This window comes from Berghia stephanieae, chromosome 3 (genome assembly GCF_034508935.2).
Source record: "Berghia stephanieae isolate SIO BIC M18660-M18661 chromosome 3, UCSD_Bste_1.3, whole genome shotgun sequence".
Classification (NCBI taxonomy): Eukaryota; Metazoa; Mollusca; class Gastropoda; order Nudibranchia; family Aeolidiidae; genus Berghia; species Berghia stephanieae.
Genome location: NC_088362.1, coordinates 23,832,910 through 23,849,252, shown reverse-complemented (window position 1 = coordinate 23,849,252; position 16,343 = coordinate 23,832,910). Strand labels below are relative to the sequence as shown.

At 36.0% G+C, this 16,343-nt stretch overlaps 1 protein-coding gene across 1 annotated transcript in view; it reads right to left on the bottom strand.

The window, feature by feature from the left end:
• Positions 1-967: 967 nt before the first annotated feature.
• Positions 968-16,343, bottom strand: part of LOC144969178 (sialin-like) — a 48,077-nt gene continuing 32,701 nt past the window's right edge. Inside the window, exons 8-11 of the mRNA XM_078908288.1 lie at positions 7,829-7,970; positions 4,319-4,451; positions 2,590-2,831; positions 968-1,533 (exon numbers count right to left, since the gene is read on the bottom strand). Coding sequence (XP_078764414.1) covers positions 1,372-1,533; positions 2,590-2,831; positions 4,319-4,451; positions 7,829-7,970 — 679 coding nt within the window. The 3' untranslated portion in view covers positions 968-1,371. The remainder of the gene's footprint in view (positions 1,534-2,589; positions 2,832-4,318; positions 4,452-7,828; positions 7,971-16,343) is intronic.

Genomic DNA, 16,343 nt, shown 5'->3' with positions numbered 1-16,343 from the left:
TCTATCTATCTATCTATCTATCTATCTATCTATCTATCTATCCATCTATCCATCTATCTATCATTGATTACTAATAGAATTCTAGAACTGATGTTACAATCGGGTACGTGATATGGAAAGTGTTATGTTGTCGTATCTCTGCTAAGAATCGGCGATCTATCTATCTATCTATCTATCTATCTATCTATCTATCTATCTATCTATCTATCTATCTATCTATCTATCTATCTATCTATCTATCTATCTATCTATCTATCTATCTATCTATCTATCTATCTATCTATCTATCTATCTATCTATCTATCTATCTATCTATCTATCTATCTACGAGTTGTGTTTCAGAATTAAGTTTCCTTCTTCCATAACTTCGCTAATAAGCAACTTAAAACTAACAAAATTGGAGACAATATTAATATGACGTCATATCTAAGAAATTTCGATGCCAAATTTCAATTATATTGGTTGTCGTGTCATAAAGCTGTGACGTGGCAAGTTTGTTGTACTTTTGCTCCTTGTCCAAGGGTAATCAAACGGAAATGGCAGAGCAAAACATTGATGCAATCTTCTCAGCTCGTATCCATCCACCATCTATCCATCTATCTATCTATCTATCTATCTATCTATCTATCTATCTATCTATCTATCTATCTATCTATCTATCTATCTATCTATCTATCTATCTATCTATCTATCTATCTATCTATCTATCCATCTATCCATCTATCTATCATTGATTACTAATAGAATTCTAGAACTGATGTTACAATCGGGTACGTGATATGGAAAGTGTTATGTTGTCGTATCTCTGCTAAGAATCGGCGATCTATCTATCTATCTATCTATCTATCTATCTATCTATCTATCTATCTATCTATCTATCTATCTATCTATCTATCTATTTATCTATCTATCTATCTATCTATCTATCTATCTATCTATCTATCTATCTATCTATCTACGAGGTGTGTTTCAGAATTAAGTTTCCTTCTTCCATAACTTCGCTAATAAGCAACTTAAAACTAACAAAATTGGAGACAATATTAATATGACGTCATATCTAAGAAATTTCGATGCCAAATTTCAATTATATTGGTTGTCGTGTCATAAAGCTGTGACGTGGCAAGTTTGTTGTACTTTTGCTCCTTGTCCAAGGGTAATCAAACGGAAATGGCAGAGCAAAACATTGATGCAATCTTCTCAGCTCGTATCCATCCACCATCTATCCATCTATCTATCTATCTATCTATCTATCTATCTATCTATCTATCTATCTATCTATCTATCTATCTATCTATCTATCTATCTATCTATCTATCTATCTATCTAACCATCTATCCATCTATCTATCATTGATACGTGATATGGAAAGTGTTATGGTGTCGTATCTCTGCTAAGAATCGGCGATTGTTCGCTCAGCTTGACTGTTGCCCAGTCCTGAAGACGCCCAGATCCAAACCAGAGATAGAAAAGGAGACCAAATGCTTGTAGTCCGACAGGGATGAAAAACGTCACATACCAGGCTTGTCGTGTTTTCTGTGTTGGGAAAATATTAAAGATTTATAGAGCCGACCGTTAATGATTGATAATATGACCCATAAAATAAACTTGAGCTTTCATATAGGCGATATCCACTTAATGTGCTCAAATCGCTTTTCAAGGGGTCCCTGACCAACAGCAACATGTAACACGAGACATGACGCCTATTAGGCGATATTACAGTTTTTTTTTCTGACAGAGACAACGCATTTTACACCTAAGTAGGGTGAGATAATGTGAGTGAAGAGCCTTTTCCAAAGACTCAACTATGCGCCGAGCAAGACTCAAACCCAGGAACTCCCGATCCGTAAGCGAGTGTAATACCACAAGACCACATAGCCGCAAAAGAAGGTTTTATGTCGTAGTAAACCGATGCCAGCAAAGAAATTTTGAAGTTGAATTGACAAGAAATGCCAAAATATAGTTTTTGTAAATTTTAGACAATTTATTAATGTTCTTGATTAAAACATAAAAACGTGACTTTGTAAGGGTGTCAATAAAACAATACAATTTGAAACAGTTCTATGAAACAGTATTATGAACCAGTACCTTGAAAAAGTACCATGAAACAGTAGTATGAAACAATACCATGAAACTGTACCATGAAATAGTATCATGAAACAGTACCATGAAACAATTCCTTGAGACAGTACCATGAAAATCCCTAATCAATGTCTCCAATTACTTTTTGAATATGAATTTACTTTATTAGGCATTCTAACCACCCAGATAAAAAGCAGTCCTTCAGAGCCTTAAGACCCAACGACCGGAGTTTATACCGGTTCTAATGGACAATAGAAATTGCTTGCTACCCATAGGATAGGACGCAAGTCTATCATAAAGCACTTTCCGCCAGATCTGACAGACCCAGTTACCCAATCATTGTTGGGTGAGCCGGGTGGGTGGGGCTGGGAAAAAATTCTCAACTTCACCCGGGATCGATCTTGGTCCCTTTGCATGTGAAGAAAGTGCTCTACCAAGTGAGATACCAGGGACCCCCAACCGCCCAGATAATATACTGTTTTGTCGCGATGGGTGACATTTGACACTCACCTCTAACGTCAGATTTCCGGTAAGAACGGGGATGACAAACGATACCCATGTGGCCATTGTTTGTCCGAGTCCTGCCAGAAAGCCCGAGTGGGAGGGGCTAAGATCGCCTGGATTGGCCATGAAGCCAACGTAACTGAACTGTATCCCGATACTAGCAACCAGGTACACGACAAACGTTCCTACAAAGTCACCATCTGGAAGGTAAACCAGGACGCAGATGCTTGATGCTACAAGTGTTTTGGCTGAAAAACAACAAACAACAGTAGACATCTCTCTATGCATTTAGATTTAAAAAAGTACGCTTGTGTTTTGTCAACTTTCAAGTTCAATCTTGATTCTTTATTCCTCCATTTTCTCGTAGGTACTAAAACTTTTTAAACACCCCCCCCCCCCACACACACACACCCCTTCCCAGAGGATACGGCTGCAAGCCAAATATCCGAAACATCATATCGATGGTCCGCGGATCAAACCTCTGAAGTCTCGATTTACACGACTGATGGATCAAAACTCTGAAGTTTACACATGAGCTTTGAGCACTATGTTTTCTGATGACATCAGAGGTCTGATCCACCCAAAATTGAATAAGCCATGGTGCGCAAAGCTCGTATGTAGATTTCACAGTTTTGATCCGCCGATCGTGAAAATCGGAATTTCAGAGGTTTGATCCGCCGACCATCGATATCATCTCAAAACAAACGAAAACTATCTCAGCCAGAACAACCCAACAACAACCTTCAGAAAAAATACAATTGCAAAACCCAGACAACATTTGGATTAAACGGCAATTTCTTGACACAAAACGTTTTGTCGCAAGAATGCTTAATATCACAAGGAGAACTGTATATACGTTAGTGGATCGATTTGAAATTACACAAACGGCACGGCAAGGGACTAACGAATATACAGTTCTCCTTGTGATATTAAGCATTCTTGCAACACTGGTCACAGATTGTCCAGCTTGAAGATGACAAATGACACGTGCATGTTGTTCTTAACAAAGTCGTGACATCGCGTAGATTAATGGATGATGGTATTTTTCATTGTGTTTTCCTGCCTTGAAAATGTTTCAAGAAGATACGGATGGCAGAAAATTAATCTACGCACTTCCTGTCCATAGTAAGGGTCTAAAAGGTCATTTTAGCACGTGCGCGACGTGATGAGCGAATTTCAGGTCAAAAACAAAAACATGAGCTATCGGTACACAGATAGGCTAATGGTAAACAAATCAGTGGAAAATCATTAGCCTACACCAACGGATAAAAAAGTAACGACGATTTTAAATGTGTATACTTTCTTTTGATCGCAAGTATATACTGTTTTGGGGTGATGGGTGACATTTGACACTCACCCCAAACGTCAGAACGGGGATGACAAACGATACCCACGTGGCCATTGTTTGTCCGAGTCCTGCCAGAAAGCCGGAGTGGGAGGGGCTAAGATCGCCTGGATTGGCCATGAAGCCAACGTAACTGAACTGTATCTCGAGACTAGCAACCAGGTACACGACAAACGTTCCTACAAAGTCACCATCTATATATATATATATATATATATATATATATATATATATATATATATATATATATATATATAGAGAGAGAGAGAGAGAGAGAGAGGAGAGAGGAGAGAGAGAGAGAGAGAGAGAGAGAGAGAGAGAGAGAGAGAGAGAGAGAGAGATGAATAGATATTGGAAGATATATAGAGATAGATAGATAGATCAACTCACAAATAGCTTCATTTGTTTTCCGTGTGAATGTAGTTGACACAATGTCTCTGGCTATCAGCCTGTCCCAAGCATAACCGGCTATGGAGGAAGTCGGTGAGGTTATCAGAAAGGGCACAGAAGAAATTGTATTGATCTGAGAATAGACAATTGATATAGATACATTTTGAAGATGTGCATTGAACATCATTGTTCCATAGTGAACGCTTCTATTTTTGCTGAATAATTTATTTTTCATTTAATTTTCATTTTTGTTAAATAGATATTCCTTTTCGATCAATAAAGATTCCTTTTCGTTCAATAATTTTTTTTTCAATTAATATTCATTTTGTTCAATAAATATTCATTTTCATTCAATTTTGTTCAATATATTTTCATTCTGGGCCCATACACGCACAGATCTCATCGCGGGACAGGCACTGCTTGGTTGCTGTGACCCGATCCCTTCGTTTATCGCAGATGATTTTTGCCCACACACGGTGAGATATTGTTTGAGGCGATCGGCGATCGGGGGCGTGGCAGTATAAAAAAGTGGACAATTTTTTTCCGGATTTTCGCTGTTTTCACGTCCGATTCGCGATCAGCGTCAAATTTACAATAGGTTTGATACTAAGAACTGTGTGTTTACTTCAAAAATTGGTGAAATTAGAAATAAATGTTAATTAATAGTTAGGCTATGTGGCCGACAGAACCGATCCCAGTTACTGTCTCTTGTTCTATCTTTCCTTGTTCGCACAATAGTGATTACTTCTCACTAAATTATATCAATTAGACTGTTGAAGGAACGAAATTGACACCATTCCACTCTTTGTTATTGTATTAAGGCAGCCATTTTGGTAATTAGTTCTCACTAAATTATATCAATCAGACTTTTTACGTTCAAGGTTACTCGTAGTTTTGTGTGACGTTACGTTATTTCCGACTGGCGGATGTTGTGAGCATTTTACCTAAACTCATAGCATCAACAACCGTCCAAGATATTCGCATCATATGTAGCAATAGCTATAATAATCTACCATTTCGAGAGAGAGAGATTGAGAGAGAGAGAGAGAGAGAGAGAGAGAGAGAGAGAGAGAGAGAAATTTGCTTGCGCTATATATATACCGCTATATTCAATAAAGGTGCTAAAATCACTTTATAAGGGTCCTTGGCCAACAGAAAAACATGTTAAACGAGACATGACTGTTAAGCGATATTACAATTGTTTCCCGACAGAGACGACACTGTAAACAGCGAGGTACTCATTTTAAACGCAAACAGGTGAGAAAATGCGAGTAAATGCGTCAAATCCAAAGGCGAGTGTCATATCATAAATGTCAAATGCATAACCGCACAAAAAAGTGAGGAGAGAATAGATACACATGTATTGAAGGAGGAGAGAGCGGATGGAGTGAGTAAAGTTCTTGTATATTTATAGAAGGAACCAAATTGACGTCACTCATCTAATTGTTATTGTTTTTAGACACCCATTTTTATGATTAGTTCTCATTAAAATATATCAGAATATAACGTTCAAGGTTCCATGTAGAATTTTGGGCTGGAGTGATATTTCTGGCTAGCGGACTTTGTGAGTATTTTAATTTAACACAGAGCATCAATAGAAGGAATGAATGTGACGTTAGTCAACCCGTTGTTATTGCTTTTAGACAGCCATTTTTATAATTAACTTATCACTAAGTTATATCAATCAGACTATCAACGTTCGAGTTGGCAGTTTTGTGTGTTAATATGTTATACCCCGATGGAGATGTCGTGAGTATTTTTCCAATACGCATAACATCAATACATTTGCAATCCCATTTAAGTTTAAAAACAACGTAGACCACGGAAATTTTTCCATTTGTGGACAATAAAGATTGTTATTATTATTATTATTATTATTATTATTATTATTATTATTATTATTATTATTATTATTATTATTTAATTATTATTATTATTATTATTATTATTATTATTATTATTATTATTATTATTATTATTATTATTATTATTATTATTATTAATATTATTATTATTATTTATAAAACAAATCGACAGCGCTCCCGTGACAGGTTAAATGGGTACTCCTCGGGACTACTCGCATTCGCACCCCCCCCCCCTACCACCACACACACGCACCCAGCTCTTTTTTTTTGGGGGGGGGGGGGGGGGGGGCGTTTTTTGTAGATTATAATTCAAGGTTACAATGCCCACCCCTGTCATCACGTAGTCAATGCTTTTTGGCATCTGCCAATCCCAAAATATGTCTGTGTCAAGGTCGACCGTGATGTCGCGTCAACGAGGAGATAAAAAAAAAGTTCAACCAAAAAAAAAAATAATTAAAAAGGTTAATAATGATAATAACTCTCATATTATGTCATTACAATGGAAATTACGAAAGTCGGAAAACTGTTTTATTTTGTATGGAATCCATTATAAATTTTACGGTGATCAAAAACGAAACCTTATGTTCATCTACCGCTTCCTAAAAATTTATTAAAATATTATTTAAAAAAAATAATACAGCATTTATTTGCGGAATATCCACTAGACGTGCTCAAGGCGCTTTACAAGGGGTCCCAAGCCAACAGCAATACTAAACATGAAGGACGAGACATGACGCCTGTCAGGCAATATTACAACTATTTTTTCGGACAAAGACAACGAACGGCCATGTATTCATTTTACACCTGAGTACGGTGATAGAATGTGAGTAAAGAGCCTTTATCAAGGACTCAACCCTGCGCCACTCAGAGCGGGTCTCGAAACCTGGACCTTCCGATCCGAAAGCGAGAGTCATACCACTAGCCTCCATCACAGAACAGGGAGGGGCACTGTTATGTCGGCCACATAGCCTCAATATTAATTAAAATTTATTTCTAATTTCATCAATTTTTGGAGTAAAAACATAGTTCTTGGTATCAAACTTATTGTAAATTTGACGCTGATCACGAATCTGACGTCAAAACAGCAAAAATCCGAAAAAAATTGTCCAATTTTTTATACTGCCACGCCCCCGATTGGCGATCGCCTTGAAAAATATTAAGCAAGGCGGGTTTTGCGAGCGACCGACCGTCCCTCTGCTCGTCGGCAAGGTATTTGGCCACACACATTGCGTTTTCACTCCGGTTCGCCTGATTGGCGATCGTCCCTCGATGAGATCTGTGCGTGTATGGAGCCTTTAAGAAGGCAGACTAGCACTTAGTCCCTGGTTTTAGTCAAGAACTTGAAAAAATTCGCTTTTTATATAATCTGACCAAGCAAGTCCCAGACTAAAATCATGATACCTTCGGACTAAGATTTGCTAAAATGTTAGTCTCTCAAAACGTTCGGACTCTGTATTTATGTTTTCATTGGTTTTTGTTTTTGGCTGGAGAAGGGTTTTTGCGCCCGAAACGTTCCTTGTTCTTTTGTTCTTTAATGAGGCTGTTATATTCTTTATTGTTCATTTCTTTTGAAAGCATGATGACAGTAAAATGCTTTTTTACTAACTAGTCGTACAGTAAAAATATTGTTTTACATCATACAAACCTTCCAGTGAGGAAGTTTCAGAATGTCTCTCAAAAACACGGAGCCCACGGTAACGATGGTGTAAGAGGCATAGTCATAGCCTAGTTGTCCCATCAGGAAAGCCCAAACTGGCATCGATCGAAGAATTCTCACGTATGGAATGCTGGGATTTGAATAATGGAAAAATCGGATTTATTATTTTGGTGACAAAACTGCAGCGACATCCTAGAGAATGTCAGGATGGGCCCAGCTGCACTGACCATGAACTAAGAGTCTGCTCCACATAATATGCTGTGGAGTGGGTTCGGTGTTGGAGCGACAAGCTATGATGATGATGATGATGATGATGATGATGATGATGATGATGATGATGATGATGATGATGATGATGATGATGATGATGATGAACGACATCACAAAGTATAATCGATTAACTAGTTAAATTCCGCACTCTGGACAATCCTGTATTTGGTCAGAAAACTCGTCCTTCAAATATCGATCGATTTAAATGACCCTCTCTCAAACCTGGGACTATTAACCAGTAGATTTTTGACTAATCAAATCATGGAATTTGAGACACACCTTCACATGGGCTCGGACAAACTTGGTTGCTTTTAAACATTAACGTGAATGAAAGTCTTCCTCCGCCCCTCGAAGCTGGGTTGACGAAATAAATTTGGAGGTGTAGCCATACGCTACTACTACTACTACTACTACTACTACTACTACTACTACTACTACTACTACTACTACTACTACTACTACTACTACTAATGAAATCAACCTCTCTCTGATCATTGTTGTTGTTTTTCAACCGCCAAATGGATGACTAGTTATCACACGATTTAGTCGATCAAACTTTAAACGTTGAAGTATACATAGTTTTCTTTGTTGGTTCTTTTAATCAAGTGGTAGAACAGTGAGTATTTTACTTAGACACATATCATCGATAGTTAAAACCTGTGCAGTTTCCTATGTTAGGCAATCATTATCAGTGTTTACATTATGACGACTGTCCGAGAGGCGTGGTTATCTATGTGTCTATTGGGTTTTAAAGTCGCACGGTTTTCATCTATCAATAACCGCCGTACTCGGCAAGAACACCGACTCTCTCTCTCTCTCTCTCTCTCTCTCTCTCTCTCTCTCTCTCTCTCTCTCTCTCTCTCTCTCTCTCTCTCTCTCTCTCTCTCTCTCTATATATATATATATATATATATATATATATATATATATATATTATATATATATTTATAACATATTGTTGAATTTCATTTTAGCATAATTGACTGTTGGCTTGGATGGTCATCTGATTTGCGGTTATTATGCTTTTTTGACTGAAAATAATGATATAGTATGGACGAAAATGTGATTTGGTGTTGCTTTTACATAAGTATAAGTAATGGTGTCACCGGTCTTATGTCACAAGTCACACTCAGATGCTCTATTTTCCATGTATATTTCTATTTTTGAAGTCTTTAGTTTCTGAAATATTATTAAATTCCATATTTACCTGAGGTTATTACACTGGTTTGACTGAAATTAATGATATGATATATTGTCGAAATTGCAATTGTGACATAAGTAATGGTGTCATCGGTCTAATGTCACAAGTGACACAATGTCGCTAAATAAGATATCGATGGCCCGTTGATCAAACCTCTTAGGTAGCGTTTTTGCCAATCCGCTGATCTAACCTCTGATGTCAACTTCAGAGATAAGCGCGCCCTCTTATTCTTTAGTCTCAAGATGATCGAACCTCTGATGTTAGTTCAGAGTTCAAAGGAGACGGAGAAGTACTTTCAAGCAATCAAAAACACGTCATGTAAATGATGTATAGTTTGTTTTCGTGGATTAGAAAGAATGATTGTGTTTTTAACTACAAAATCAATATTTCAATTTACTGTTAATAGAGCAGTAAAGTTAGGTGCCCCTAACGTAAACAATAACAAGTTGCTAGTGATTTCCGTTAGGGACCGGAACAATTTACGCACAATATAGGTCTCCCAATTTTGTAGTTTGAGTTGTAGGCAATACACTTTCAGTATTGAAAATATGTTTACATAAAATCTAACAGTTGCAGAAATAATAATATAAGGCTAAATTATTATGAAAATCAGGCTCCGAATAATTCTCGTTTTGTTCACACCAGCGCAATAATTTGCTCTGGTCTAAAAATAGATAGACTGTAACTTTTGATAAATTTTAGAAAATTTTACCTTTTGTTCCATAAAATATCCATATCTAGACATTATTTGATGCATGATCGAGTATTTATGAATATGTGTTTCTTTTGCCACCTAACAGCCAAATTTTAAAGGTTATTTTTTTCTATTATTTACATTGGAACGTGAGCTGTCAAGACAGGAACATGTGGTTTGCCACGTGCTTCTCGACCTTTGTTTACGTTTTGGGCACCTAACTTTACTGCTCTATAGGGTTGTATTGACATTGGACTCTATAATTTTGAGCATCCATAAATATCACAGCTGCTAAATAATTGTCAATTTCTAAAGTCACGATGCGACTGAACTTCAAGCCTATTATCTCCCGGTTATGCTTTACTTTACATCCCCATGACATGTCCACCTGATGCTATCCTGTTATCATACCACCATTTAAACCCCTACCCATCCTGTAAACAAACAACAAAGATCTTTTGATTTATTTTTTTAAAAGAAAAAGAAAAAGCTAAACAAACAAAAACAAACAAACAAACAAACAAACAAACAAACAAACAAAGAAAAAACAACAAAACTAAAAAAAAATAACATTGAGCATTTATATAGTGCAATATCCAGTAAACGCGGTCAGGGCACTTTGCAAAGGGTCCCTGGCCAGCAGCAATAACTAACAAGTAGGGCGGAACATGGTGCCTGTAAAGAGATATTATTATTTTCCAAACAAAGACAGTGCTGTTAACGGCCTGATACTCATTTTACACCTGGGTACGGCTAGATAATGTGGTTTAAGAGTCTTTTCCAAGGACTCAGTTATGCGCCGCTCAGAGCGGGACTCGATCCCAATACACCTTCTAATGAGGGAGAGTGTTATACCACAAGACCACATAATTGCACTATTTTGATTATTGATGAAGTTGGATTTTTAAAAATGCCATTACACTCCGAGGGTTTATCTAGGCCTATTGCTCCGATTCCAAATCCAAGTCCAAAACAAAGGGTAAAAATGTTCCTCTTCAAAGAGAAAGAATGATGGTGGAGATGACAAAACGGAAAGCTTCGTCAGAGAGGCCATATCCAGCATAGGATCGATCGTATGAAATTAGAGAGACAACCAATAGTAAATGGAACCTCCAAGACATCAGTGTCAAACATTCTAAAGCCGACCTTGATTATAGTTTTGACTTTGGTTCAAAGAGATCGGCTACACCACATAACATCTTTACTGATGAGGCGGACAATTAAAGGTATTAAAGGTATAATATAACGCTTTTTATTCACTCGGAATTAGAAAAAAACAAACCCCAAAACGATAGTTATCTAAATGTTTTGTGTGTAGTGGGAAAACTGTTGGTATGTACGAGACGAATCTAAAATTGATAATATCAATAAATAATCAAGGACGATTTGTTCTAATTGTTATGCAAATATTATTTATTCAGTTCTGAGTTTTTTAAATAATTGAGAATCATAAATCTCGTAAGTGAAACAATTCTGAGTATTAATCAAATATGTATTAAATCGAATTTTCTAATTATCTGATTTATTGCATAATCTTATATTTGGTATATTATAACATAATAAATTTATTGGATGGAATGCTTCGTTCTTATTTATAGACCAGACTCCAAAATACAAGCACAAGCTGACCAGAATAATCGACCTCGGCAAACCTGCCTCATCACAATACACGAACAACTATCGGACACCATTTGGTCAAGCTTTTCATAGAAAATTGTTGATCAAGGCATTGCCAATATATTTCCATGAATAATAGGTTATGAAGACTTATCATTTTTACAGTTTTAGCTTTGTTTGTTTGTTTGTTTGTTTGTTTCGCTTTGTTTTATTTTGTTTTATGCTTACCAGACCATTGGTTATAGCTAAACAAATCGTAACAGTACATTTCTTTTTCATTCTGGTAACTAATTTTAAAGACTTGATATTAGGTATTTGCATATTCATTAAAAGTGCAGAAAGAATACCAACAGAAATGGACAAAGGCATTCAATAATAGACCTAACGAGTTGTGGAGACACTACAGGTCATTTCAAACACGAACCACTTTGATACAACAGATGACCAAATTGTGAACGTGACTGCTCGGCTAATTACATGTAACAAAATTAGTGCCAAACAAAAAATACAGACTGGAATGTTATGTTAGAAGAAAATATGATTCATCAAAGAAATATGTTGAAAAGGAAGCGAAGCTATTGAAAGAAAGATGTTGTTGCAAGGGAAGAGGAACGAGTTGTATCGAAGTAACAGAGGAAGACAGACAGCATTATTTTCAAGCCAAGAAAAGACAATTAGTAGTATATAGTGAGCTGAATGACTAGAACCAGATTAAAAAGATGGATGTGGATGATTGGTGTGATCGTTTTTTTACCTGCTAATCGATATTTTTAGATCTATTATGTATTGATTTTAGTTTGATTATGTATTTATAAGGATTCATTGTTATTATTTGTTATTGAATGTTTATTCAATTCCCATTTTGAGTTCGATTATATATCGAATGGTCAAATGCTTTATAATACGTCCGTTTCGTACACCTGAGTCTAATGACTCATAGTTATTGATTAAATATACAATTATCTTATTGGCTATTAGATTGTATTTGACCTAGTTTTCTGATACTAATGCTTATTGAAATCATTTGATTGGTTCTTTCAAACCTACACGTTCAAATATCTAGTATCCGATTGGTTGTCATCATCTCTTATACCAATGTTTAGTTCTCATTCCGTTTGATTGATACTTTGGACGGTTTTTTTTTCTTCTTCTTATTTGTTAATGTTAATACGCATTGTTTGTTTTGATCAGTAAGATGAGCGCGTGTGTTTATTGAGTGTTCGATTTGCCGTCGATTATGTATCGAATGGTTAATTGCGTAATAATAGGGCTATACAGCTGATTGAACGGCTAAAAGGATCCTATCCCGGTGTTATTAGGTTCCGACTGGTTCAGCCGCGCCGCAGCACCGCAGCGCAAATTGAGGTCACGCAGTACAGTCCAAGGACTATAACGCTGAGCCGCGTTGTACTTTTAAATTGGTTTCTTGCTCCTGAGTCTAATGACTTATTAATTTAATCAATTAAAAGTCCATTGATTCCCTCAAAGGTCAAAGGGCAAATAGCTCAGGCGTCAGCCGCACAGCAGCGCGGCAAAAAAATAGGTCAAGGTCATTCAGAGCAGCTGAGTCTAATGACTTATAGTTATTGATTAAATATAGAATATCCCTTTCTTAATTCCCAATGGGAAATGTGTCTTTAGTGTCTAGTCCAAATGAAGACTGACATAACCAAGGCATCAGCCGCAGCTCAGCGCCGTAAAATGAGGTAAAACAAGGTAACTTGTTAAATACCACGCAGCGTAACGGGTAGTCGAACTTGAAACCTTTAAGATACGAAGCAAAGACCACGCTGCTGGACCACGCTATCGTATAAGGAGTGTTTATTCAATTCCCAGGTCTGACTCCTGGACTTAGAACTATTTTTTTTAAAGAGAATTATTATAAACTTTCCCATGACAAATATCTACAAATCTCATTAGCTTTTGAGCGTGTTTCCACACCCACATCTGGAACACATTAACCCTCCCTGCTTGAGAGTTCACAGGCTTTATCGCCCTCTCGTGTTTATATTTAGATTAACCCGTTTTCAAACAACCTCGAAGATTAAATATCGTGAGAAACAGTCTTGGTATTCGTTTTCTTTCTTACAACTGCACCTGGTGGTTTATTTTACGCTAAAAGTCAAAACCCTACGTTCTGACTGCTTTTTAAAATTATTATTTGTTTTTTTTTTTTAGATGTTCTCTCGTTTAAATACTGGTTTGTAATACAGTTACATTATTATCACCAGTCTTCTGATCGATAGGATAAAAGTGCGCTACCTAACCTCTAGAAGGGAACATCAATTGGTAGAGCTCTCGCTTTACACACAAAAGGAGTGGGTTCGAGTTTGTTTTGTTTTGTTGTTTTTATTCCCCTATCCATACAACACAATGATAAGGTAGCTAGGTCTGTTGGATCAAGCTGAAAGTACTTTTCTATAGTACATCTTTATTCCGTTCGTGTTATCACCCAATTGACAACGATGATTAATTAACAGCGATCATCTCCAAGTGTAACCCCCCTCCTTCTTCATATTTTACAGTCTAATTCAATAAATGGAATACAGCTGCTCTAAATAATTAGTTCGAGTTATTTAGTCATTCATCACAAGACTTCGCGAAAACGTTATAGAAAAAAAAATACTATACTATCAACTTAAGTAACTGTGACTGTAATTTTGATGATCTCGCCACATTGGACACTACATTCTAAATATCTCATTTTATTTTGTGTCACCTCGCCATTACCATCGCATCATGAATTTAAAATTTCTAGCATCAAAAAAAAAAAATATTCCATTATTTAACTAAAAAAGATCTTGATATATACACATCTTCATTAAAGAATAATTATCACGCGTGTCCAATGATGCGACCGTAAAGATAATTTACCCACCAAACGAAGAAGAGATAAATCAAAGATAGTGCAGGGTGTAACAAATACGAGTACATTCGTTTCGTTTCAAGAAGTGAACTCAACACTGAAATTATGATGAACACTTTTATTCGATTCAGATTATTGTTAATAGAAAAACAGATTAAAGTAGATACCATGTCAGTCAAATCCCCTTTCTTCGTATTCCCCTCCTCTCTTTGAAAACGGATTTTAGAATCGATGATACCAAACGACTATTTTTCGAATTAACAAATTATGATCTGGACTTAATAAATCGTAATCACAGACACGTTAGTAGTTGCATTGTCCTGATTTGGTGATGTCTGTGAATCTTAAATACGAAAATGTCCGAAATAACACGATGTCACGCACAATTTTACTCGCGGTAATCAATGTTGATATATTTTTTTAATAATCATAGGTTCAAACTGACTTAAAATAGGTGTAATATCTCTATACAGATTTAATCATGAGAAGTTTTGTTTAATAGTTAAACGCCTTACCACTTATCAACGAAAGGGATCACCATATGAAATCGACACATGGTTAGTTGGTGAATTTAGAAACAAAGTGTCTCTTTGCTGTCACCCTTGTCGTCTCAAACAATCAATTTTAAAGAATTATGTAGTTTTTCCAGTGATTTACTGTACTGGGATGGAAGAATTATCATGTATGGTTGTGTTTTTTTTCTTTTCTTGGGTCATTTTTCTAAAGCGGGTCTTGTAGTTTGTAATTTCCGTCTTAAATGCCATTTGCTTTATTTTTTAAAATAAGACGACGGAGAATTTTATTTAATGCAATTAAAGTAGGTCTCGTTCTTGTCTAGGTCTGGTAAAATAAATGAGATGACGTCATACACTTAATACAATCCCCGTAGACAATGTTGATATTGTAGAAACCTCCGGTATAGAGATTAGAACATGAATTCGAAATCAAGACGTTTTGGTATGGTAGTTAAACAATCTATCCATCGACCAATTAAAGCCTCTTCACTATGTGAATACGACTTGTAGATGGGTGCAATAGGAGGTGAATGTTTTCATTGAAATTTCACGTAGGATCAATCAAACAGAAATACGACCGATAAGCAATGTCCATGTGTCCACACGAGTTAAACCCAATATCATGTTTTACAGTCATATTCTCTTTACCCAATATCATTTTTGGAAACATTTTGATTGGGTTAATGTAAAATTTACATCTGAATCAAAACTAAAAAGAATTGGTGACAAAAGCTTTTGTAAAACTCCAACAACTTTTAACACACGGACTTATTTAACTTGGCTGCTTTTTAATAAAAAATATTCTTGTCTGATATAATACTTGTACCCGTCATTTTCAACATGCGGCGGGTGTCGTGTTTTGTATCATGGACTTGAATTTTTTTTCGCAGCAAGAAATAAATAAATGAAACACAACAATCATTACAATACACAATATTGATTGATCAATTACTTAATACAATTACATGTCCTTGCCAAGTTACTCACTTCGTGAAATAGATTTTGATGAAAAAAAATGAAAAGACAATTCCATCACTTCATGTCCTATATTATGGTTATCATACCAAGACATAACCTAATTGAAAATGTAACAAAAATTTTGTGTAGGAATAGTAAATTTTATAAACCAGGTATACATTATCTCTATTTATGACATTAAACCATGAATGTTTTTAACGCACATTTTCAGGGTTTGACACTATATTTACTGTACTTCTCCAGTAACATTGTCGAAGTTTTTAGATATTTGATACCACAACACTTTTAGATAACAGCTGGTGTTTTTTCCTCAAATTTTATCGATCTGAGCAGATAATATATTTTATCCCAGTGAAACGCTG